Raw genomic sequence first — 26,394 nt, 5'->3', positions numbered from 1 at the left:
ACTTTTGATAGCATGTCAAATTCAACTTGCACAAAACTGATCTTAGTTTAACTTTAGAGAGTTTGATAGGTTGTAGCAAATTTATGCATAGGAAAAAGTCAGAAAATATTTTTAAGTCAAATTTTGCAATATTTTACCATTGAGACCTATTCAAAAGATTGACTTCATTGATTCCCAATTTTTATCATTATATCTTTTTAACGGTAGACAAACTGCCTGCAATTTATGAAATTGTTGAACTTCAAAAGGCCTTTTTTCACATTGAATTAAAACTTATAAAAACCCAGTCTGATTAAAACCACCCTCTCCTCGTTTACACTCGTCAGTGTGAGAAGGAAAGAGGGGGATATTAGACAGAATAGAACCGTTTTACACGGGCTTGGAATTTGGGCAGTACATAACAAACTCTGATTTGACGAAGGCGGGGTCTACTCATGGTTAACTACCCAGTCATTGGCTAATAGATATGAATATATGAACGCAATGACACTCGTCGGACTTCATACATGGATGTATATTTCGCTGAAATAGCGTCAATTTCACACTGCAAAGCAGATCTTGGAAAACAACTTTCCAGTTTTGACAGTCTAAAAATATTAATGAGCATCTCTTAGCGAATTAGAAGAAAGGAGGCAGGCACGTAGCATCGGGGAGGGAGGGGGCAAAGATTTTTTGATAAATTTACATACAAAAAATTGAATTAACATGGAGTTGCCCCCCCTCCCCCCCCCCACACTTTTATGGGATCATGTAAAAAAATTGAATTGAAAATAATAAACAGTGAAATGATACATGTACACTACCCCCCCCCCCCCCCCCAGGGATTAGGATTTTCATGATTTTGGAAGTAATCTTTTTTTTTTGCCTGTCTGTTTTTTTTTTTGGATGAGTCTGCCCCCCCCCCCCTTTGAAAAACGATGCTACGTGCCTGGGAGGTCAATATCTGACAGCTTGTTTTCACGAGTGAGCAAACTAGATAGAAACATCCCACAGAAAGTCCAAGCTCTTGTTAAAACGGTTCTAAAAAGAACAACGACATTTAAAAAAATGTTATTTAAAGTTTCATGCAGCTGTATGTAGATTAAAAAAATTATATGCAATTTTACTGGTGTGTATACTTGAAACAATTTGCTGTCATTTTTTCGCGTGGTTAAAATACGTGTACTAGCGACAAATGTCAATAGGAATTAGGGCGTCGTGTATTGCTTTTTTAGTGCATAAAGGTCAATTAAAAGCGTCAAAATGTACAAGGAAAAACAATGCCCTCTCTCTCTCCTTTGTATTTTATGAAGAATTAAGATATACAGTGTACTTCTAAAGATATTTTTGATATACGGCCATATTGATAAGTGGGGTTATACAGATAGTAAAATTAATATGAGAATGAGAAAATTAATTTTCAGTTACTGTTTATAAACTGTTCATTTCACTTAGGTAATATATAAAAAATCATACTGTATTTCTCATTCATAAGAGTTGATATAACTATAAAACACGATTTTTCTCAGTAATGTTGAATAGAACGGGCAGATAGATATTTATGCGATGAACTCCAAAAAAAAAAAATGATAGTGTTTTTCTTATTAAACGCAAGCGTAATGCTTCTTTTTCCAAATTTATCCGATCAATGTTTTTTATCCTGTGTCTGTCCTGAAGAGGAAGTTGTTCCGGCATCTCTGCCGTAAGCTGAGGGTTTGACGCATCAACATAGAGATATTTTAGGCGTTTGTGTGTGTATTTCTACTCAATTCCAAGTTGACACGAGAGGGAGAATAATAGCGAGGTGTCTGCATTGTAAAAGGTGCAGATATGTCGCTCACTGCGACCGCAGAGGAGAAAAATGGCACGTCCACAGGGTCAACAGATGACATTCTGAAATCAACAGGCAATGATGAGCTGAAGTTTGGTCTGTTGATTAGCCTGTTGAAGGTGGATCAAGTCCCCAACAAAGATGTTGTAGATACAGTACTTCATCTGGTATGTATAGCAATATATTGTCAGTGGGCGTGGCGTTTTACCTGCAATTTTGAAATGCTTCAAAGTGAAACGAAACTGATGTAGGCTTGATATCATATGTATATGTCATGTTTATGTCACACCTGAATAGACTCATATTATGAAAATGCACAAATACTACAATATTTATATAAATTTTGAAAAATGCCAAAAGGAGCACGTTTAAAAAATCCTCCAAAAGTGGTTTGTAATTATTTGGTTGGTTTGAGATTAGTAATAGGCTTATATAGTCTATTATATTATTATATTTAAAAAAAACCCCACAATTTCAATTCAATAAACTAATCAATACTTTTTCTTTAAATATAGAAAATACATTATACCTGAAAATTGTGACTTGGAAATTGTGGCACCAGGCACACTTAAATAAATAACTATAGTAAATCTGAAAAAATATCCAAAAATCCATTTTTGATTAATAGTATGTTTGTTTGGCATTGGTATGAAAAAACTGAAGAACTTGTACACCATTGTTACTTTACATTATCTATACAGAACTTATGAAAAGAATGAAACTGTTTTAAATTGTCATTTTGTCAGTAACAAGTTATCTTTTGTTCACATAAGCATCAGTTATGATTAATGGTTAATTTTAATGTTATAGCATTAAATCTTCACCTTAAAGGTATACGTTGTAAACATAAAACTTCTAGGGTCATCACATAAAATTAAAGGCAGTGGGTAACAGTAAATATAAGTTTTCCTTATTTTTCCCAAATAGTTAAAAAATAGTTTTCTTCATTTTATTGTATGTTACCTATGCAACAAAATTTACCCAAAATTTCTGGGTTTTTTTTTTAATGTCAAAACTGTAAGGGAAATAACTCATTTGTCTTCAGGAAGTGCATATTTTAGATATAATGGAATTGTTAAATCATTTAATTAAGTCCATGTGGATCAATACATATTGATCTGCACCAGGTATTTCCGACTTTATGGTTAAATCCATAATTCAATAGAATCGTTGCTGTACAAATTGAAACATAGATGTTACTGCTTAATTACTAGAATACAGTAATGTTCTAATAGTTTTCAATAATTTAGAACTTATTTGTAAGCATAGCATGTCAATATGATATTACACACATCATGCTTATGAGCGTCTTATCTTGTTAATTTTATCTTTGTTCATTGAGACATGAAATTCTCTGAAATATTATGAGAAAAAATTGTTAAACCTATTTAGAAATTAATTTTCAAAACAACAGCTTAGCGAGAAGGGAGATGAAGAGGGTCTTTGACCTATGGCTTTTAATTGATAATGGGATATCTATGTAATGTTAACTCTCAATTTCTGAGCTTTATATATTTATTTTGAAAAGGGTTTTAAAACATGCTTTTCCCATTTTGATGGGGGATCTGGAAAAGGATGACTGAGGGGAGTCAACTCATTATGTAGTTCAGTTAGTGGTTCATGATCATTACGACAATTAGAATTCACTAGCTAGCAAAATGGTAGTTGATGTCTATAATCAGAGTTGTTTCATACTGGAACAGGAAATGTTTTCAAAATTACCAGTGTACAGAATTTGAGTCAGCAACCTAAGGCAAATTACTCAATAGTACAAAAAAGGAAAACCATGTATTGTCATTATTGGCCATTACAATGCTGTTTTCCATAAACAATTGATTTCTTTTCTTTGAAGAAAGGTAAAATGAATATTTTAACGAAAATATGCTGCAATGTCTTTAGTAAGCAAAAAAACTTCATAAATTTTCATGACTTTTTATCCTTGTGAATGATGTGGACAAACATTTCATCATCATTTCCAAAGTAAAAAGAAATCTCTGATTTGAAAGGGTGATCATATTGATCTTTCTAAATGCATGTGTCATTAAAGAGGTCTTGTCTTTTTCCTGGAGATGTCTCTTACATCCAAAACCACCATGAGGAATGTGATGGTGCATTTTACTGTAGTTGTGTTTCAGGCAAACACTATAAAAATGCATTTGATTTATTGATCTTACCTGGTAAATACCAGAAATACCAGGGGTATGATTTATTTACAGAAGAATATACCATACAACTTGCAGTGTCAAAAACAATATAATGTAGTCTTATGAATTTTTTAAAATCCATTTAATTTCCAAACAATTTCAATATAGATCTATCAGAATGTTACTGGCATTGTGTTAGAACATTATTTTATGAAATTTTTACATTAGTTAATTTTGTTGTAAGATCTTAACGTTAAACACAACCCATGTTCTCATGAAATGGGTAAAAATATAGGACATAGCTTATGTTATTTTTAATTAGATAGAGCATTTTATAAGATTTGAATTTTATTTTATATGAAGATTAAGATCTCAGAATTAACTGGTAACAGATTCTCGGATAGATCACTCTACACACTGTGTAAAACGGGAGTCTGGGTAGTTATTTATATTTCTGGTCAAAGTCACTTAATGGCATAGCGTACAATTGACACCTTTTAAAAGCAGTTTTATTTACCCATCATTGATTTTCTTTTTTCCCAATCATGATAATAAAACTAGTAATCGACTGTGAAATTATAATTGATTGGTATTCCTAGTGAACTGTGGGGTATGCTCCACTCCAGACTTGTCCCTAAATCTGATTGATGCCAAGGATCAGGCCTGAGGAGACAGGATCGCATATCCTTACCCCTAAACTCTGACCATCTAAACCACTTAGGAATCATTAGGATAATGCTTTTGGCGATACATTGACATTTGTGAGAATTTAAAAGATTTTAGGAAATTCTCCATTTTCAAATCATCAAGCAGATATGTTGAATGTAAATTGTGCAATCTTTTATGAGTGATTTGATATTTACCGGTATCTGGCATATAAAGAATTTATTAACTTTTCAGTTTGCAGTTGTTGCAGCTAATTGGCCTCTTGGTGATTTATTAGTCCTCATAGAATTAAAGTAAATGTTTTATGCTTAATATATTACTTGTATTTTGATTAATTTTTGACATTTAAAAACAAGTCTTAATTGAAAAAGGATGTAGAAATAACTTTTTGACATTGATCACTGAAGGTGAGCTAAAATGACACCTTGATGAGTGATTGATTGACTCTGTAAGATTCAGTAGAAACTGATTCAGCATTGATTGAGAAAAATCTCTATTTGGATTTTTCACATCGATGAGGCCATTCATGAAAATATCTGTTTCCCTCAAATGGGCTCTATAAATTCTGATGTTTTGTCCAGACCTTATAATATCCAATTGAATGTCAACTCAAAGTGGAATCAAATCAATTATTCTGATAAAATAAAGATTTGTATTTCATAACAAGTTACATTATAGCAATAATAGAAAAAAAGAATTACTAGTACATGAACCAGGTAATTGGTCGGTTGTGTAGTGGGAAACAAAGGTATTTTTCACTTTGGCCCAAAGACTTCCATATATGGGCTTGGCAATGATTATGGATGATTCCAGCACCTATGTAAATAAAGGTATTGGGACTTCATAGAATCAGCAACATTGTTAGGTGTAGGAAATGAGGCATGGCTCATTGCAACACCTTTGTACATGAAGACATCCATGTTGTGATTCATTGAAGTAGGCAGATTCTAAAACCTAGTTAGGCAAAGACTTTCCATATTGCACTCAATGCACAGTCAGCAACTTTGTCAGAGTAGGATGTGAGATATTGCTAACTCCAACAGTTATATACGTAAAGACTTCCAAATGGAAACTTAGCAGATTCTGCAACTTTGTCAAAGTAGGATATGAGATATTGCTTGCTCCAACACTTATGTACATGAAGACTTCCATCAGGGACATTGCAGAGTCAGCTACATTGTCAGTGTAGAAGGTGAGGCATGGCTCACTGCATGTCCTCACTATTCAAACAAGCCGAGGCTAACTGGCCACCAATATCTCATCAGATATCTGATCATCATTGTCCTCTTACTAAACTGTCTGTGTTTTTCATGACTTGTTTGCTCTCTCAGGAAGAAATAGTGAAAACAGTTTCATGATGACAATGGGTTACTGTTGGGTCTCCATAGATCTCTCTCTCTCTTGCTGTGAGAATGTTTAGAGGGAGGAGTGTTGTTGTAGAGATTGATTTAGTTCCTCGTTAGATGCATGTCATCCAGTCCCACCTAGTGGTTTATATAGGGCTGTAATTAGGCGGTAGATGGCCACTATTAAACTGATTGAACGTCAATATTTGCTTCACTTTCTCTTACATGTTGTGCAAAAACTAATGACAACTGCGCATTGATCAACTTTAATAATGTTCATTTAAAAAGTGATATAGACAGAACTGAAATCAATATTAATTTCCCAGTAATGGTTTCTTCTTCTTGTCGGGGCCATTATATGACCGTCTTTGATGCCCAAAAGAATGAAACTTTAAAACCATTCTAGTTTATCAGAAGATAATGGATCAAGAAGTATGGAAGTTGATTGAAATCACAGTGTACATGTGATTGATTGGACAATGTCAGAGGGATCTTCAGTAGTATACTTAGTTCAATGCCAAGACAAGGATGAATGATAGGGCACCATTCACCAACCATTATTGGTCACAATGTTATTACTAAAATCTCTGATACCAATATGGTTTGGAACAATTAATTTTTGCTGTGATGGAAACTGTATATGTACCGACGAAAATTTAATTAATCTCTACTGCCCTGTATTGCAACTATAAGAATGAGTTGCTTTAGTCAATATTGCAACTATTGGGTATTTGCAAATTTATTTCTCAGTATTTTCAACTTACAAGAGTTGATTTACACCTGTGCATCTCTTATCAATTTAATTGCCAGTATATATGAAAAATATGATGTTAAGAACATTTGCTTCATATTGATCTTCAAAACTGACCATTTTGATAGACAATGGGAGTCATATTTGTGACAGACTTTTATTTTTCTCTGTAATTATTGGCTTCTTTTGTATCCATAGTACTTAGTGTTTTCTACAAAAACACAGCAAGACTGCAAGTTTAGAACCTCAGATACAGAGTATAAAATTACTGAAATTTTATTTACCATCAGTGGCATCTTTAGAATAGTAGGTATATGGGTGACCAAGATTGCCTGAACACAAAGCCGGCATGTAGGTAGATGATCAGATGACAGACCAATGGTTATTAATTTTCTGTAGGTACATGTTAGCTGTAGGTAGAACTGTCAATTTTACAGTACTGTAGTACTAGAACATGAGATCTCTAACTCGATACATCAAGGAAAATCCATGACAAAAGTCGGAGAACCATTGGGGATTTATTTTCTGTCTTACTAAGCTGTACATACATTGATCTTCTGTACAAGTATTTTGTCATATGGATTCCTTTGTTTTGTCTTCTAAACATGCTGAATGCCATGATACAATAAAGAATGCAGATGTCTAGGAATTCATCCCTTATTTATAGACCCACGTACTCAGAATCAATAGCTCTACCCGCTGGGTGTTCAACTCAACCGAGGACCAAGTCTTCAATTTGTTTAATGAACTCGCTCAAGCAAGTTTTAGTTTATATAGCATTAAAAGGTTGCTTTTGGTTTAATGAGTTTTGGATTTTTTTAATTGATATTTTTTATTGGACAAGCCGTAGTTGGATCTATAATAACTTCACTGTGTCTTTTTTTTAAATTTAAATTAACAAACTACCTTGGTATGTGTTTGAAATTAGAACCATACAAGTTATTCCATTTTAAGGCAACTTCACAGAGAAAAAAAAATGATGAATTTTATTAAGTCCTACCTTTAATCTAATACATGTATGATGTAAATTGTAATTTAGTTGATACAGACATGACATTACATGTTTATATTGATTTATGTCAGCAAGCTACCAGTACATATACATTATAGTTAGCAATTGTTAACAGAAAAAAGGATATGCACAACATCCTGTTTGTTAGGAGTATAAATATTCTGGGCCAGTTCTTTTTGTGTACAAGAACATAATTGTAGGAGATACAAGTATTAATTGACTGAGTCTTTGAAAACAACCTTAGAAAATTAGTGTAAGACAGGCTATAGAGTTGGCCATTCCCCTGGGTACAGTTAGAGGAGTAATGAGCCAAAATGGTAACGAGCTGTTTAAGGAAGGTGCAAATTTGGTTTAAACCAGCCATGAAAGTGTCCCCTATAGTTGACTACAGCAGGCATTATGGTTCATTTCATGAAGACCCCGAAACCATGTTTAGAAGACGGAATCCCCTTATTATAAGCTGACAATTTCATCATGTCCAGCTACAATGAATTGATTTTTTAGGCAAGAATTCCTTACAAAGTAGACTCTTTGAAACTTAATTCTCAGGGCTTCTAATGAACAACATTGGAACCAATAGCATTGAGTTGGGCCATTGATCATTGATTGGGGTTGATTGTGAAAGGTCTGAGGGTTTTATTTGATTAGAAGAGAGGACTAACACGAAAAATAATTTTTCTCTACGCAGTGGACAAGAGTCATTAAAAAGCCTTTATTTGCCTCATCTACTTCTCATCTTCAGATCTCTTAAGTCTTATTGTGAAATTCCTGAAAATCCATAGAATCCTCATAATTCATTGCACAGTATTATTCAGCAGGTCCTTCAGTATATTTCTTTTTAGGTATGAACTATGAAGTATAACATATGTTGAGTTCCTAAAGATGCTGATTTATTACATAAAAAACATGAAATGATATAGATCTGGAATTACATGTTTACAAGATAACTGTGTGATTACGGTCACTGTTAATCAGAATTGTCGCTAGTTGCATCCTCAAATCTTTATTTCCCACATTTAATTCTGTTTCATTTAATTCACTTTTATGAAAATGTATTGAAAGCATCTTGATCAAGAGAACTAGTTTTAGCTCATTAATTTCAAAATGATTTTGCAACTGAGTGAATGATATCACTATGATTATGGATGAATCACTATGCAGCTGTTTTATCTATTGACAGGATCTGACTGTCATTACCAGGTCCACTGAACTCTCATTTGTAACTGCATCAATTGTTTATTTTTCAGCTGGTGGGCGGAGAGTTTGACATTGAGACTAACTTCATCATCCAGGAGCCACAGAACATCCTCCATATGCTGAGGGTCTTCTCCAGCTGTACCTCCACACTACAGGTATCAACAGGTGTCTCGCACCCATGGGATGTCACATTTACCCATGCAATACTGGATAGACCTTAATTGCTGCGTGCCGTGCCCATGTGATGTCTAGTGCTCATGTGATGTCAAGTACCAATCATCTATCACACACCCCATTGATTGCCCTTATGATATATCTTGCCCATGTGATGACTCATTCACAGTGATATCATGCCCCATTTGATGTCTCATTCACAGTGATATCATGCCCCATTTGATGCCTCATGCCCTTGTGATATCATGCCCCATTTGATGCCTCATGCCCATGTGATATCATGCCCCATTTGATGACTCATGCCCATGTTTTTTTTTCTTGGTTGAGAAAGGTCTCAATTTTTTTTACTGTTATTATAAAATCTCTTACAGCAATGGATTATTGTCAGTCTAAATGTATCTGATTATGTATTGTTTTTTTTAACTTTTGAGAACTTAAAGATCTTGTTTGAACATGAGAGTTTTTAGATATCAATGTAAGCAAGACAAAATAGATCAGTTACATGATGTACTTGTACTAATTTAGCAGATAAGGAATATTGTGATTTGATTTAGATCATATTGTATGGCTAGATATTTACAGAGAAATCTGGTCTGTTTTTCAGGCTGAAATATGGAGTGTATTTACTGCAATGTTAAAGAAGAGTCGGCGGAACCTACAGGCTTGTACAGAAGTCAGGCTAATAGAGCACACACTAAATTTGATGAATGATGCAGATGATGTCATAGCTGGTATAAATGCATTGTGCCTTAATAAATAAAAATGAAATTAATTTCATCATGATTCTGAATAAGTACAACATTTCTTTCCATAATGTATTTGGTTGGTGGCAGTACCTGGTAATCCTTTATCTGAATGCATTTTTGACAGCACTGTTGATCATCAGTGTATGAATTTCCTTGTATTTTACAGATTTACTGGTGGACATGTTGTGTACACTGGCCAGTTACAGTATCACCGTCCGAGAACTCAAAATGTTGTTCTCCATTCTACAGGCCGCTGAAGGGCAATGGGTAAGTCTGTCCTCTATTACAGATAATAGGGTTGTTTTTATCAGCTCATTTTGGTCTTGAATACATAGTTCCTACTTATAACTCCTTGTATCTCACAAAATGGCTGTCTTGTATGAAAATAACTGCTACTTGAAAGTGTTATGGTATGTTATGCAGTGGGACTTCAGATATGTATACATGTATTGTTTATGAAACAAATAATGCTGTTGTCTTGCATGGAATATTTTATCGTGTGTTTGTAGAAAAGACATGCTGTGAAATTACTGTCCGTCCTCCAAGTGATGCCGCAAAGGGAAGGGCCCGATGAATTCTTCAGTTTTCCTGGGAAAAAAGGATCAGTATGTTGAAATTTTTTTCTGTTTTAAAAAAAAAAACAATTCTGCATGATATTTTTTTCTATTCATTTAGAATAAAAGCAGATGTTATAGACAACATGTACCGGTATACAAAAGAAGAGTTAAGAAAATGTCAGTTCAAAAATGCTACGGTATTCAGAATTGGGTTCATCTCTATGTTTTATTTTTATTTTTTATCCATAGTTCATTGCCCTGCCTCCAATCAAGACCTGGCCTTACCAAAATGGCTGGACTTTTACCTGCTGGTTACGACTGGACCCTGTTACCGGGGTAACGGTGGAGAGAGAGAAACCTTACTTATACTGGTAAGTGTCTACCATATTTATGCAAAAAGATATAGATGTTCTAACATTGGTGGCATTTAAACACTGAAATATGATTATTTGTGGATTTTCAACCTTAATTTTTGCAGTTTTAAAACCAATAAAGGTGTTGGATATTCAGCTCATTTTCTGGGAAATTCTCTAGTCATCACAACTATGAAAGTCAAAGGCAAAGGATTCCAGCACTGTGTTAAATATGACTTTCTACCAAGAAAGGTAAGATATATAGAACAAACATGAATTTAAAGTACCTACATTGTAAAACCAGTGTGCATAGTAAGATCAATCTTATATATGTATTATTTTTATTTTCAAATTATGGGCCAAAAAGATCTTTTAAAGAGAAAATAAGCCTATGATGGCTATCGGATACTTGAATGGGTGATTGTTATTTTTTTTTTCAGTGGTACATGGTGACTGTGGTGCATGTGTACAACCGATGGAGTAAATCAGAGCTGAGATGTTACGTGAACGGAGAAATCGTGTCCGGTGCAGACATTTCCTGGCTAGTCAGCACCAGTGATGTAAGACTCGCTCAGCCGTGACACCATAAACCACAGCCGTTAATGTTCATCAACTTCTCGCATTATTGATTTCTATAAGATAATGGCAATTAAACTTGCATGTGGTGAAATTTATGCAATTTTAGATTCCCTGGATGACTCTTAACTGTTGGCAATTATTCATCCAAACAAAAAAACAAGTGAAAAAATTAATAATAATTAATGATAACAAAGGATGATGGAATTTAAAAGCTTTAACAATTATCTCATTACAAATTTTTTAAACTTTAATGATATTTATGATGCAATTCAATATCTATTTAAGTTTTTGTTTTTCAGCCATTTGATAAGTGTTTTCTGGGGGCCAGCTCAGAAGGGGAGACGGATCACATGTTCTGTGGTCAGATGTCCACAGTGTATCTATTTAGTGAATCCCTCACCCCACAGCAAATATCAGCCATTTACTACCTGGGACCAAGTTATAAGGTAAACAACGTCTGATCTTTCCAAAGCATATCAAGGGGAGTGAAATTTGTTCTTTTTCTGGCTGTGCTTGATCTGTCAGCATTACCTCAGTAATCATATAGTATATGTATTTTTTTTTCAGAGTCAGTTTCGTTTTGACAATGAATGTGGATTGGGAACAGTTGTAGTTAATAAGAGAGTAAGTATTTTAAAACAAGATTCTGATGTTGAATTTGATACCTTATGATCTTTAACTCTTTAACAAATAGAGTTGATTTATCAATTCTCTGTCCTTTGCTCCTGTTGTAGCCATTGACACCTTAACACCTTATGTTATTTGACAAATCAAGTTTATTTATTCACTTCCTGTCCATTGCAGCTGTTGTATGATGGGAAGCTGACCTCCCTCATCGTGTTCATGTATAACCCCATTGCCTGTGACGGTCAGCTGTGCCTGGAATCCTCCCCTAAAGGAAACGTCCCCCACTTTGTCCACGTACAACATGCTCTCATGTCAGGGGTATGTATTAAAGGGGCAGGGTCACAATTTTTGTCAAAAGCATTATTTTGTTTTGAATGTTTTAAATGATTCAGTAAAGTATTTCTAATAGTCAACCAAACTTTGAGAGTCAGTCATCAAGTTATAAGCGGGATACAGAGCTAACAATTCCTTGTAATAAAAACAAAGCTCTCCCCATGTTCTTGTTTACATTTTGAATGTTGAGGTGAAAATTCCAGTTTTAGATCTAGAATGAATGTGATAGATGCTAGGAACTTTTTATTTATGCATAAATCAAATTAGCAGATATGAAATTAACTTGCAAGAGTTTTTACTTATATATTGAACTAATGTTAACAAAAATAAGGGTACAGGCCTTGTTTACATAACAAAGAATTGTTATCTCTGTATCTTTCTTATATCTCTACGACTGACACTCAGATTTTGGTTAGTCATTAGAAATTTTATGCATTTCCAATACATTGTAAACAATAAAAATAGAAAAATGAAATTTGACCAGAATTTTGCCCCTTTGAAAATCAAGTCTTGGTCAAAGAAAGTTATGTCTTTGATTTTTTTATGCAAACATGCATATGATGCCTATTTTTGTGAATGTTCAGAGCATTTTTGATTTACCTCTACATTATTTTAATATCAAAATAATCTTGAAAATATGATAAATAATATGTTTTCTAATTAAGTGTTGGTCATAAAGAGAGAGAGAAAAAAAAAGAGAATATTAGCAATATGCTTCAAATATAAATAATTTGTGAAATGTACAGAACATATATTTCAATTGAATTTTGTTTTGATTAGGAGGTCAAGTCTGTGATAACGCATTCCATCTACAGCACACTTCACTCCTTGGGAGGGGTCCAGGTCAGTCTCGTTTATATCTGCTGCAGTGTCATCAACATCAAGTTAACATGTGCTAGCTTATGCTGAGTCACTGAAGAGTAAAATATTAACAGGAGGTTATTTTTCTTCTATTTATAAGGTGGTGTTTCCATTGTTTGGTCAGTTAGACATGCCAGTTAGTAAGGGAGATAACATTCCAAGTGAGGTGGATTACACTATCTGGTAAATCACTGTTCATGCTAAACTTAATATCATGAATATGTTAAAAGATTAGAGATATCAAAATGAATTCCAGTAAAGATAAAAGTGAGGATGATTATCTTCCCCTTTTTTGTAGTGCTAAGTTGATGAGTATCTTATGTAATCTGATGGAGAGCTCAGTCACCATTCAACAACAGATGATGCAGAATCGGGGTTTCCTGGTCATTGGCTATCTGCTGGAGAAAGTAAGTGCAGAATTTACGAAATTAATTCAATTCAGGCCATTTTATCCAATTAAGGAGATTCAAAGAGCAACAAGATTGTACATTGTAAACATCATATAAGGCATATACATATGTACATGTAATACTTCATACACATACATATTGAAGAGAGAAAGATATTTATAATTAAAAGAAACAGATATAAAAAGGGGAATAAACTGAATAATACATATAAATTTACTCATATACATTGTCACGCAAGTATGTATGCATGCAAATGCTAACTTAAACATATGCACATACGTATGCATGTACATAATTTTACCCTCCCCTTCAGACTCTTCATCAAGTTGGACTTACAGGGTAGTTTAGTTATGTTTCTGCTACTGTATCATACATATGTCTTTACAGGCCAACCGACAGCATGTGACCCCTGAGGTTCTGGAGATTTTCCTGAGGCTGACCCAGTACCTTGTGGCTCTCCCCACAGGCAGTGTCATCTTAAAGCACCTGTTTGACCATATCCTGTTTAACCCCGCCCTCTGGATTCATGCCAGTGTTGAGGTTTAAACTCTTTCATTAGAATTTAGAATTTGCAGTCTTTTGATACTGTAATTTCTATGATCAGAAAAAAAGCTAACCAAATTATTTTGTGCTTTGAGTGATATTTAAGGAAAAGTTTCTGAGTAATATGTTGTCTTTTAAATGAAATTCTTAAATGAAACATGATTGCAGGTCCAAACCAAGCTGTATTGTTACCTGGCCACAGAGTTTATCAACAATGCTCAGATCTATAACAACATTCGGCGGGTTAGTGCTGTGTTACAGACAATGCACACATTGAAGCTGTATTATTGGGTCGTCAACCCGGCTGACAGGAGTGGGGTGGTCCCTAAGGGAACAGGTAGGTCAAGAGAGTTTCTGACCCTTAGTTTGTTTGACTTTTAATATTTGTAGGCAACAGAGATCAATTCTTGTAATATTATTTTCTGTCCTTGGTAACAACTTTTAGTTATTTCAAAATGTCATGATATGTGTTGCTTTGTTATGCAGAAAAAGGTTGAATATGAATTTCAATGTATGATATGCCTTGTAATTTGTTTAGATGGACCTAGACCAAACTATGATGAGATTGTGAAGCTGCGATCGTTTATGCTGATGTATCTCAAACAGCTGTTGATGAAGGGACCAGGGGTACAAGAGGATGAGCTCCAGAGCATTCTAAACTACCTGTCCACTCTACACGAGGTCAGATTCTCTCCCTTTAACATAATTTTTTCTCTGTGTGTTGTGGATTGAATGCCATATGATGTTTTTGGTATGATAATATATATAAATTTTGTCTTCTCTATAACAGGATGACAATTTGATGGATGTGTTGAAGCTGTCTGTGGAACTGATGGCTGAGCATCCCATGTCCATGGTGCCATCTTTTGATAAGAAAGGCGGAATCAGGTAACTAATCAACCATTTCATACTAGCTATATGAAGCATGTAAAAAATGCTTCATATTAAGAAAGACCTCTCAGTTACATGTATGTAAAGAGTAATCAGTTTATTAATTACCCTCCTCAAAAAATTATTGCAGAACTGTGTTCAAGTTGCTGGCCTCCCCATCAGAAGAGTTGAGGATTCAATCTCTCAAGTTATTGGGCTACTGGTTGATGAGAAGCACGCACAAGTAAGTCCAGCCACCATTTACCTCCCTTTGTTCCTATATCTCTCTGCCTTAAGTTTGGATCTTGTTATCTTATCTAGTTTATGTCCAGGGTGAACATTGTATCCTTTTACAGGAGGTCTCCTCTACACAGGATAAAAACACTTTTAACTCGGTCATCAGTTGAAAGTCATTTCAGGTTCTGCAATAAGCACATTTAAAATTCTGCTGCCTATAATAACTCGTCTATCTCATGTATTGGTATTTCTCTCTCTCAGTCAGGACGGAAAAATTACTGCTATTCTTTCAAGTCAAGTGTTTCTTTTTTCTCCTTAATGTTTAAAATCAAATCATATAATCATTTTATAAACTACTGAATAAATTAACTTAAAAATTTAGAAATATTCTGCATGATTGCAATGTACAGCTTTAACTCCACTTATATTGAAATCGCTTATTTTGAAATTCCGCTTATTTGAAATAGAAATAAATTCCCAGTTTTTGCCTCTCATTTTCATTGCATTGATTTAAAGGTTATAATGAAATCGGCTATTTTCAAATATCGCTTATATTGAAGCCACTGATCGGTCCCATAGATAATAATTAGTTGTTTTTATAACGGTTATATTGAAGTACTCCCTGGCAGCTGTCGTTGCGGTTGGTGACAGTAATTATGCCAGACTGACCGGTTGATATACAAAGGTGTAAATTGATAAGTTCTCATCATGTGTGTTTTTATACTTCTTTTAAAAAGTGAAATTTATTCACTGTTGAATTTTTTGTTTTTACGTATACGGATATAATGAGGTTAGACATAATATGGAAACCCCACGGAAAAGAAAAACCTTATCTTTGGACACTAAATACGAACTAGTTATGGCTATTGATAAAAGTACAAAGGCTATATTCAAAATAGCTAAGGATTTTGAGATTATCGCGAGTACACTTACAAGCAGCGTTCAGCAGTATTTGAAGCGTTTGAGTCTGGTGATTTTTCTCTAAAACGTAAAAGAATGCGATCGGAGATTATGATGAGGTTTAAGATAGTAACAAAATGAAACTTACAGATATGATTTTAATTAAACTTTCAAGGACTAATATCCATGTAATCTGTTCACTGTAATAGATAAATGATGACCACATAATTTGTTCGGGTTTGGTTTTCTATGCTAACATCGGGATTAAACTTTCAAAAATGGCAGCTCCACGTCAGTCAATTTCGCTTATATAGAAATACGGATATATTGAAATAATTTGCATGGTCCCCTGAATTTCAATATATCCGGAGTAGGCTGTACTTCTAATTATTGAATTCTGTTTTGATCCATTCGTGACTGTCTCCATGCAAATGTCTATAGAAACATACCCTGAATGGTCTCTTAATAGCTTAATACTTGAATGTCAACATTATTTGTTTTTATTTTTACAAATAAAGAATCAATGTACATTGGTTTATTTTTATATAAAATTCACAGAATAATGTAAGTGTGTACCGGTACATACGTTGGATGACTTGATAAATGTTGTGTGACTTAGTAAACGATAGCTATATAAAATGTTTAATGTAATATAATATGTTTTCTTTAGGAGGAAATCTGAGGCCTTGGGACCACACAACTTGTTCTCGTTGATTGGAGAACGCCTGATGCTGAATGAATCCACCATTACCATGCCCATATACAACGTCCTGTTTGAGGTAGTTAGTGATGCGTGGTTATACAGGGATTTAGAGACTTATCTCATTAACATTTACTTATAATAGGATGGATCAAATTGATGTTCCATTGCAGAGGAGCAGTCTTTGTATAGGACATTTGTCTTACACGCATTGTTTGTCTCCAGAAAACATGTATTTTTCCACCAGCATAAATAACCTTTTTTACAGTTTTTCTTGATGCCAGTTCATGTGTTTACAAATCATTGGTCAATATCATTAATGTCATTAACTTTGTTACTTAAAATCCCTGTATGCTTTATTTTTATTCTTAAATTCATTCATCTGTTATTGGTTTGAAAATTAACTTTCATAATGTTTAAAAGAGTAATTTATTACCGGTAATGTATTTATTATTTATTATGTTTCTTGTTTGAAGTATTGAAATACAGGGTTTATTTCTGTATTTGGTGATAATATAATCTCCCTGTAATCTCTGTAAATGTATTTTGTGACAATACAATCTCTATTGTCTGTGTAATCCATATTTAGCTCCTGACTGAGAGGATGACCCCAGAGACGTGTACCAAAAAACACAATGAACCAGAATCTTCATTTAGAATAGAAAACTCAGGTATGATCCAGATTCAGTTAAACGTTGGTTAAATAATGCTCCTTATTACAGTTAAAACAACAACATTCTTCAACCAAAATAAACTAGAGATTGCCTTATTTTATTTAATGCATTATGCTAAATCTTTGTATCAGCTGTACTAAAGGTGGTGGCTACCATGATCCGACAGTCCAAGGTTGGCCCGGTGGTGATGGAGGTCAAACGCTGTTTCCTGTCTGACCTCACCATTCTGTGTAACAACAATCGCGACAACAGACGGTAAACTCAATTTAGACCAAGATGATTCCGTTTGAAATCAGAAAATCTTAACACTTGTAATTTAATTTTTCTATGTAAGGTGACTACAGAGTTCACTATAATATTTGCTCTAATTAAAAAGCAGTTCTGAAATCTCTACAATTAAATTTTGTAGAACTGTGCTGCAGATGTCGGTTTGGCAGGACTGGCTGTTCTCCCAGGCGTACATCTACCCCCGCACCGAGGAGGAGCAGAAGATCACGGACATGGTGATGTCACTGTTCCGCATGCTGCTGCATCATGCCATCAAGTATGAGTTTGGAGGATGGCGAGTCTGGATTGATACTCTAGCTATTCTTCACTCCAAGGTATAATAATTTGTAACATTCAAAGCTTCCCCCATATATACTTCACTCAAAGGTATTAACAGAAGTGATTTTAACACTCAGAGTCATGTCCCATAGTTGTTTGTTAAATAATATGCTCTTCCTACCTTTCATTCTTTTGGTGCTTTATGGAAAATTCGTTCCAATGTATGAAAATCTCATTCTTTCTGAATTCTATTAAATATACTTGGATAGTTGGTAGTACTACATGTAGATTTCTAAATGCATGTATTTACACAGGTAGCATATGAGGACTTCAAAATCCATATGTCCAAGATGTATGATCACTATGTCAAGGTCAGGACTGATGACATTGACCCCAGGGACCGAGATCACCACCCTGTCAGTACTGTGTCGGGAGTATCAGACCGGGTCCTTAATAAACCCCTCCCTAAAAGTACAGTCAAAGTGACAGAAATTCCAGAAGAGAGCGAGGAGGCAGACGACTCTAACACTAACAATGCGGGTCAACTGACCAATGGGGACGTAGCCGAACCCAGAGAGGAAGAACCTAAGGGTGAGGTCAAACAGTTTCTGGAGGACATTATCAGTGATGTTGTTAAACAAGTGGAGTCAAAGAAGCCACAGGCAGAAGCCGGTGAGCAGGAAGTGAAGCAACAAGAGGCAAAGGAGTTTGAACGCCAGAAGGAAGTGAGAGAATCGGAGCAGGCTGAAGGTCGTCCGACTGTGAGGAGGTCAGCATCCCTGGACAGACCCCGGCCCACAGAGAAGAGGCAGTACCCCACTCGCTCACAGTCATTCAGGGAGGGAGCCACCAAGATGTTCAGTGCTGGACCTCAGGCCCCTCCTTTCAGAATCCCTGAATTCCGGTGGTCAGGTTTACACCAAAAACTTCTCTCTGATCTGTTGTTCTCCATAGAAACAGATGTACAAGTCTGGAAAAGGTAAGTTTAATAAAAAACTGTATTAGAATGAACAGGGGTATTTGTTATGTACATACAGCTGGTTTACAATTTATCAATCCTTTTTTTTTTATGTTTTCAGTGCATTTTTAACATGTTGTGTATTCTTTTGTAGTAACAGCTCTAGGACGGTGATAGACTTTGTGAACTCCAGCGAGAACCATGTGTATGTCGTCAATGTCACACACATGATTTCCCAGCTGGCCGACAACCTCATTACATCCTGTGGAGGGTTACTTCCCCTCCTGGCTGCTGCCACTTCACCAAATGTAAGCATTTATTTAAAAAAATTGAGTAGAAAAACACATAAGGATTTAAATACCATTGATATTTTGTCTTCAAAGTTTAGAGAAATCTGAGGCTGATTGAAGTTTGTAAAAAAAAAAAAAAAATCTTTTAATTATGCCAAAGATCAGTTGAGATTGAATTACAGGTATTTAAATATTTTTGAATGAAAAAATGTTGTTAATTTTGAAGTAAAAAGGGTTGTATATTTTTAAAAACTTCTATCTGATGTTGTTTGATTTTCAGGGAGAGGTGGAGATACTGGAGCCGACCCAGGGACTGAGCATTGAGCAGGCGGTGTCCATCCTCCAGAGGATCATGAATCTGACAGACGTCCTGGTGTTTGCCAGCTCCACCAACTTTGCCGAGTTGGAACAGGAGAAGAACATGCCTGCTGGTGGAATCCTGAGGCAGTGTCTCAGACTGGGTAAGATTCTTCAGAAAATACAGTATAAAACCAAGTTTCATTTGCATGTAACAAAATTCACAAGATACACAAGGAACTTCATTTATGCAATTGTTTATCACTAACAAACAGTTCATTTATTGCCCTTGTTTTTGTTAAATGTTATGAGAAAGCATTACTTGTAGTTGCAAAAATGGACTTGTAATTGTGTAATATTTCATCATCTAAAACAGAATTTGTTTTTGTAATGATGTGAAATACTTGAGATATTTTGAATAACTAATTAAAAAACAATAAGAAAGGATTTGTGTGTTGTTGACAGTATGTACTTCTGCGGTGAGGAATTGCCTGGAGTGTCGCCACCGGTCCAACTTTAGATCCCCTCCCAGCACACCCTCAGCCTCTCCCTCCAGTAGCAGTCTGAGGGGGTCTAAGACTTATAATGGGACAGACCCCATACAGGCACTTATCATGGCCTCTCACCCCACAGAAAGGGTATGACCACAGTTGATAGTGGTTCTAATGAAGATTTTCTCTGATTTCATGAATAAAACATGCAGTTAGATTCAGTTCAATGATTTTCATGATGGTCGGTGATTTTTAAATTGGTTTAATGAATTTGTAGAATATAGTGGAGAATCTGAATGAACAGGTGTCCCCCATCAAGGACTTTGATAAGCTTCTACAGGACACGGATGTTAACCGACTGAGAGCCGTAGTGTACAGAGATGTGGTAAGTCCCACTATTGTTCTCAATGCACGTTATGTTACATAGTTTTACTTACTATAATAACACCCCCACCCCTACTTGACAATTTCTAAGACCTCTGAAATAATAATTTATTGAAACATTTTGAATGTTTTAGATGATTGTCAGTACTTTTTATATATTGAATTTTTTTGTTTGTAGGAAGAAACAAAACAAGCACAGTTCCTGGCCCTCGCCATTGTATACTTCACCTCAGTGTTGATGGTATCTAAGTACAGGGACATTTTGGAGCCCCCTAGTCTGGCAGCCACACCCACCTCACACAGAATGTCCATCAACTCACCCTCAGGTAAGTCATACCTGTAATCTATTGTACATATTGTCATACTAATCAAAGAGTCAAATTTTCTGTCTTCTCGAAATGTAGGGCAAAAATCAGGTGTATTGTGATTACACATAAGAAAATTTGTTTGTTCAACAAGCCTCAACAATATTGCAAAACCTAAGACCACTTTTGGAAGGACCTCAAAATGGAAGTGTTAAATCAGGAATACAGGTAGCAAAGTCTAAGCATACAGAGAATGGAGTTAGATCAAGTAGTGAAGAGGAGAGGTCGGACGGAGAGCAGGTCCCAGGGGACCTTCAACACAAGCCTCTAGACCAGGCCACCTACCAGGCAATCATAGCGGCAGACGATGGAGGGGGCAGTGTGCTGTCCGAGATGTTGAGTGGAAGTCGAAGTCGCTATGATGAGATCCTGGTGGACCCCAATACCCAGACCACAGAGACTGAGTCAGACTCGCTCACACACACTAACACTTGCGAGTCTGAATCCACTGACAATGGGACTACTGAGTCTAAGCAAGGTTACCTGGATGTTTATTATTGTGTGTCCCACTTAGCTGCCTGATATTTGATGACTAGCATGAATATTATTTTGTCTTTCTTGTTTATTTCTCTTTTCTGTCTATTTCATCTCTTGTTGTTTCACTCTCTCAATTTGAACAGTTGGTTTCTTGTCATTTTCCTCAGTTTTCACAGATATCACTTTGACATATGAGTTATCTTTCTTTTCATGTTGTTTTCATATTCTCTTGCTTACATGTATATATCCACATTTGTTGTGCATGGAACCATTTCAGTGAAAGTGTGAGAGGCCTTTCTATTCAGGCTACTTCTTGCTGTTCTTTAAACTTTAATGTTCAAACCTCATATACTTTTCATGATAAGAATACATGTAGTACAAAGTACATAGCAGTTTAATGAATACCTTGGAATCATTAGATTTTGTGGGGGCTCAATTTTCTTGGATTTCATGGGTCTCCATCACCCATTTATATCCTCAACAAATTATGCAACACAGTATTAAATTCTGTCTTACAAGTACATCTGGTACATGTATATCCCCATTAGCCTGTAAAAATTGACCATCCATGAAAATTGACCCCCTCAAAAGTTACTGATTTAACAGTATATGCTGGTTGAAAGAGGTAAATTATTCTGAATTGTTGAACACCAGGATTGTTGTTTTAGGTTTGTTGTGTAACTCTAGCTCTGTTTTGTGACAGATGAGGAGTTTGAGAGTGGAGATGTGACCAGTGATGGCGACGTTTCCCGGGAGGTGATTGACGGAGAGGAGGCTTCCCTAGACCAAAGTGCAGAGGAATCCCCCAAAGTCAAAATCAAAGCTGATGTCCGCATCACTGACACCACAGGTAGAGTACAAACCCAAATACAATGTACTGAACAGTTGCTTAGCAGTGTAGAAAGATGAACAACAAATGACATGTAAACAGATTCATATAATTGTGTATCAAATGTAGGTAGTCTAGAACATAACCTGTGAGTAATTTGCATGTCTAATTTCAGATGAAGATTCTGCAACAAGATCTGCCACACCAGGAAGTGAGGATTTGGACAAAAGTGCCGACTCAGCACAACTTGAAGAAGGAGATACTGAAGAAGGAGATACTGAAGAAGGAGATACTGAAGAATCAGAGAAGGAAACTCCAGTAGAAGAAACAAAGCAGGAAGATAAGGAGCCAGAAGGAGCTGAGGAACAGGCCACTGCTGAGGCTGAGAAAACTGAGGAAGAGAAAGTGGAAGATAGTGAGGAGAAGGTGGAGGATGGTGAAGAGAATGTGGAAGATAGTGAAAATAAAGTGGAAAATGAAAAAGAAGGAGGAATTGAAACAGAAGAAAGGATAGGGGATGGTATTGAGGAGACTGAGCTAACCCCTGCAGAAGCAAAGGAGGAAGCAGCAGAGGAGAACACACAACAACAAGAACAGAATGAACAAGGTATAAAATTGTTTGAATCAGATGTGCAGTCAGGGTTCAGCTCATATTTTATTTCATTTAAATTTGTATGCCTTGAACTCATTTTCTCTTTTAGAAAAAGGAAATGAGGAGAAACCAAGTGAACCAAAACAAAATGGAATTGCACAAGAAAATGCGCCTGAAGAAAACCCCTCAGAGGCAGCAGAGTTGCCAACTAATGTGGATGAAGAGAGGGATGGTAAAGAGGATGAAGACAAGAAGGCTGAAGCCAACAAGCCAATCCATGCAATCTCATCCCATGCCACCAACAAGGATGACCGACCCAAGCTGGAGAGGCTTCAGATGCCCAACAGAATCCCGGAGACCCTGGCCAACTTGCCCGCAGTGGTTGGGGAACACCCAGAGTCCCTCACGGAGAGGCTGGAGAAGGCCCTGGGGTCGGTGTCACCACTCCTGAGGGAAATCTTTGTAGACTTTGCTCCTTTCCTGTCAAAGACTCTCATTGGCTCACATGGACAGGAACTGCTTATTGGAGGTAAGAAATTGTGATGATTTTGTTACAAATTATGCAATATTATTATGCATGCTAATTTAACTTTTGATACTGTGAAGATTATAAACTGTATATTACAAGTACAACATGAATTGATGTTTATTTCAGGTTTAGTGACCCTGAAGCAGAGTAGCTCTGTGGTAGAACTAGTCATGCTGCTGTGTTCTCAGGAATGGCAGAACTCACTGCAGAAACATGCCGGGCTAGCCTTTATAGAGCTGGTCAATGAAGGAAGGTACATATCCTAAATAATTATTTTGTTTGATGGAGCTATACAAATGACAGTCTTAAATGAAAAATTAAATGGTGGAAGAATAAATGACATTTTTGACTATGGGAATTATTTTGTATAGATTGCTTGCCCATGCTACACGGGATCACATTGTGAGGGTGGCCAATGAAGCCGAGTTTATTTTGAACAGAATGCGAGCTGAAGATGTACAAAAACATGCCGAGTTTGAGGTATGCAATACTGTAGGAGTTGTTAATTGAGCATTCAAAGGCTATGGTGTCTCTAATATGTTAGGGCATCTGTATAAATCTTGAAAATGTTGAAATTGTTCTTTATATATAAAGGGACTTGGACACGATTTAAGATCAAAAATGTTATTTTTATTTTTTATGTATAAAATGGTTTACTAGTGCATTTTAAATGATGGACCAAAATATTGAATGTTTAAGTCAAGTTACAAGCGAGATACAGAGGTAAGAATTGATTGTTATGTAAACAAAGCTCGAGTCTTATAGTTGTTTACAAAAAATGTAATGTAGAGAAATACCATTTCTTTGACAAAATGACATGTAAAAACAATTTAAACTAATTCAGTATCTTCATTAATACTATTATCAACGAAAGAAAGATACATTTAATTGAATCTTGCACCTATACAACACATATGTAAAAATGACAATATTCGAGCTTTGTTTACAAAACAAAGAATTATGAACTTCGTATCTTGCTTATAACTTGATATTTGACTTTCAAATTTTGACATAGCATTATAAACTTCTATATTTATAAGTATAAACATTGAAAATGGAAAAATAAGATTTGAAAATTTTAAGTCAAATCGTGTCCAAGTCCCTTTAATAGATATTGGTTTACTTTATTTTTCATTTAAATTTAATGAATCCTTGGTTAACCAATATTTTTATAAGAAATTATGAATTTTGAACAATAAGCTGTAACGCCTTCCCATTTCCATCATATGTCTACGAAAGTTTTTTTTTGCCTCTACATTTTCTTCATGTGTTAAAATCAAAAAATGATTTTATATTCTAGTCCCTCTGTGCTCAGACCATGTTAGACCGAAAGGAGGAAGAGAAAATGTGTGATCATCTCATCAAAGCAGCCAAACGGAGAGATCACACAGTGGCCATCAAAATCAGAGAGAAAATACTCAACATCCTCACTAACAAACACGGGGCCTGGGGCCATCCCGAGGGGGACAGGTAGGGCAAACGTGTAGGGAGGGGTAGATCAATTCATTATATGGGTACATGAGGCTTATTGCTTTGGGTAAATCCATCTGTTTTACAATGTACTCAAGTAAGTCTGCTGAAATTACTGGGTAATGTTGCGAAAATGATAGAAAATACCTATTTAACAGCAATACCACAGCAAACATGAAAACGATAATTACTCATTATGCTTTAAAGATTGTTGTTATTTTTACAAGGCTGATACTTAAGTTTCTTTTGACAGTGACAGAGATTTTTGGAGATTAGATATTTGGGAGGATGATTCAAGACGTCGAAGACGATTGATTAAAAATCCATATGGATCAACCCACCCAGAAGCAACCCTAAAGGCAGCGTTAGAGCATGGTAAGGAATCTAAACTAAAGGCAGCGTTAGAGCATGGTAAGAAATCTACATCTAAAGGCAGCGTTAGAGCATGGTAAGGAATCTAAACTAAAGGCAGCGTTAGAGCATGGTAAGGAATCTAAACTAAAGGCAGCGTTAGAGCATGGTAAGAAATCTACATCTAAAGGCAGCGTTAGAGCATGGTAAGAAATCTAAACTAAAGGCAGCGTTAGAGCATGGTAAGAAATCTAAACTAAAGGCAGCGTTAGAGCATGGTAAGAAATCTAAATCTAAAGGCAGCGTTAGAGCACGGTAAGAAATCTAAATCTAAAGGCAGCGTTAGAGCATGGTAAGAAATCTAAATCTAAAGGCAGCGTTAGAGCATGGTAAGAAATCTACATCTAAAGGCAGCGTTAGAGCATGGTAAGAAATCTAAACTAAAGGCAGCGTTAGAGCATGGTAAGAAATCTAAACTAAAGGCAGCGTTAGAGCATGGTAAGAAATCTACATCTAAAGGCAGCGTTAGAGCATGGTAAGAAATCTAAACTAAAGGCAGCGTTAGAGCATGGTAAGAAATCTAAACTAAAGGCAGCGTTAGAGCATGGTAAGTAATCTAAACTAAAGGCAGCGTTAGAGCATGGTAAGAAATCTAAACTAAAGGCTGCGTTAGAGCATGGTAAGAAATCTACATCATAAACTGGAAATTGCTGAATGATTTAGTTCATTTTGGATACTTAAGCTACCTTTTATGAAATATTAGTAAAATAGTTTAATGATATTTACAGGGTTTGATGCATGTTGATTTACCTGATTTTTTTTGTAGGAGAGAATGAAGATGCCATAAACCAAGCTAGAGAGGCTTTCCATGCCCACCTGTCGAAGGTCAAAAGGTCTCAGGTTCAGCCCGACTACACTGATGAGGAACTTTTGATGGAGGAACGAGATATTGAACAGGATTACGCAGGTAGATGACAACAAATTTTGTATAAATCCACTCATAAAAGTGAGAATGATTAAGAAACCTATTTTGGATCAGTTTTTTTTTTTTGTGGATAGAAATCGAATATGAATTTCAAAAAAAAAAATGAGTAAAGTAATCGATTATGAAATAATTGAATTACAAGGTAAGTAATACATGTGTATGATGAAAAAGGCTTTATCTCTTGTTCCTTGATTTGACAGGCCCTGTAGCATTGTCCACCTCCTGTAAACTGATCGCCCCTGGAGCGGCCATTAACGGTACAATGTCCATCACCAAAACAGAGATGTACTTTGAGATGGATGAAGAGAACGAAGAAAACAAGAAGCTGGACGCTCAGGTA

General features: G+C 35.6%; 1 protein-coding gene across 5 annotated transcripts in view; it reads left to right on the top strand.

Moving 5' to 3' along the window:
- Positions 1–1,643: 1,643 nt before the first annotated feature.
- The window catches only part of LOC105336522 (neurobeachin), an 86,294-nt gene continuing 61,543 nt past the window's right edge, over positions 1,644–26,394 (top strand). For 4 of the 5 annotated variants that reach the window (XM_066077214.1, XM_066077212.1, XM_066077213.1 and 1 more), the window contains exons 1-39: positions 1,644–1,977; positions 8,977–9,081; positions 9,705–9,831; positions 10,013–10,113; positions 10,356–10,451; positions 10,653–10,774; positions 10,882–11,008; positions 11,197–11,316; positions 11,635–11,781; positions 11,903–11,959; positions 12,140–12,280; positions 13,076–13,138; positions 13,257–13,339; positions 13,455–13,563; positions 13,954–14,106; positions 14,278–14,446; positions 14,648–14,790; positions 14,900–14,997; positions 15,131–15,223; positions 16,787–16,895; positions 17,406–17,487; positions 17,622–17,745; positions 17,900–18,092; positions 18,351–19,015; positions 19,149–19,302; positions 19,565–19,745; positions 20,047–20,219; positions 20,350–20,457; positions 20,635–20,782; positions 20,916–21,299; positions 22,002–22,148; positions 22,303–22,734; positions 22,829–23,248; positions 23,375–23,501; positions 23,620–23,728; positions 24,549–24,718; positions 24,972–25,093; positions 25,896–26,036; positions 26,255–26,391. In XM_066077214.1, the coding sequence (XP_065933286.1) occupies positions 1,810–1,977; positions 8,977–9,081; positions 9,705–9,831; positions 10,013–10,113; positions 10,356–10,451; positions 10,653–10,774; positions 10,882–11,008; positions 11,197–11,316; positions 11,635–11,781; positions 11,903–11,959; positions 12,140–12,280; positions 13,076–13,138; positions 13,257–13,339; positions 13,455–13,563; positions 13,954–14,106; positions 14,278–14,446; positions 14,648–14,790; positions 14,900–14,997; positions 15,131–15,223; positions 16,787–16,895; positions 17,406–17,487; positions 17,622–17,745; positions 17,900–18,092; positions 18,351–19,015; positions 19,149–19,302; positions 19,565–19,745; positions 20,047–20,219; positions 20,350–20,457; positions 20,635–20,782; positions 20,916–21,299; positions 22,002–22,148; positions 22,303–22,734; positions 22,829–23,248; positions 23,375–23,501; positions 23,620–23,728; positions 24,549–24,718; positions 24,972–25,093; positions 25,896–26,036; positions 26,255–26,391 (6,348 nt within the window). In that variant the 5' untranslated portion in view covers positions 1,644–1,809. The remainder of the gene's footprint in view (positions 1,978–8,976; positions 9,082–9,704; positions 9,832–10,012; positions 10,114–10,355; positions 10,452–10,652; positions 10,775–10,881; positions 11,009–11,196; positions 11,317–11,634; positions 11,782–11,902; positions 11,960–12,139; positions 12,281–13,075; positions 13,139–13,256; positions 13,340–13,454; positions 13,564–13,953; positions 14,107–14,277; positions 14,447–14,647; positions 14,791–14,899; positions 14,998–15,130; positions 15,224–16,786; positions 16,896–17,405; positions 17,488–17,621; positions 17,746–17,899; positions 18,093–18,350; positions 19,016–19,148; positions 19,303–19,564; positions 19,746–20,046; positions 20,220–20,349; positions 20,458–20,634; positions 20,783–20,915; positions 21,300–22,001; positions 22,149–22,302; positions 22,735–22,828; positions 23,249–23,374; positions 23,502–23,619; positions 23,729–24,548; positions 24,719–24,971; positions 25,094–25,895; positions 26,037–26,254; positions 26,392–26,394) is intronic. The other variant, XM_066077215.1, reaches the window with a different exon arrangement.

Source organism: Magallana gigas, chromosome 2 (assembly GCF_963853765.1).
Source record: "Magallana gigas chromosome 2, xbMagGiga1.1, whole genome shotgun sequence".
In the NCBI taxonomy this organism is placed as follows: domain Eukaryota; kingdom Metazoa; phylum Mollusca; class Bivalvia; order Ostreida; family Ostreidae; genus Magallana; species Magallana gigas.
This window is presented reverse-complemented; position numbering and strand designations above follow the sequence as displayed.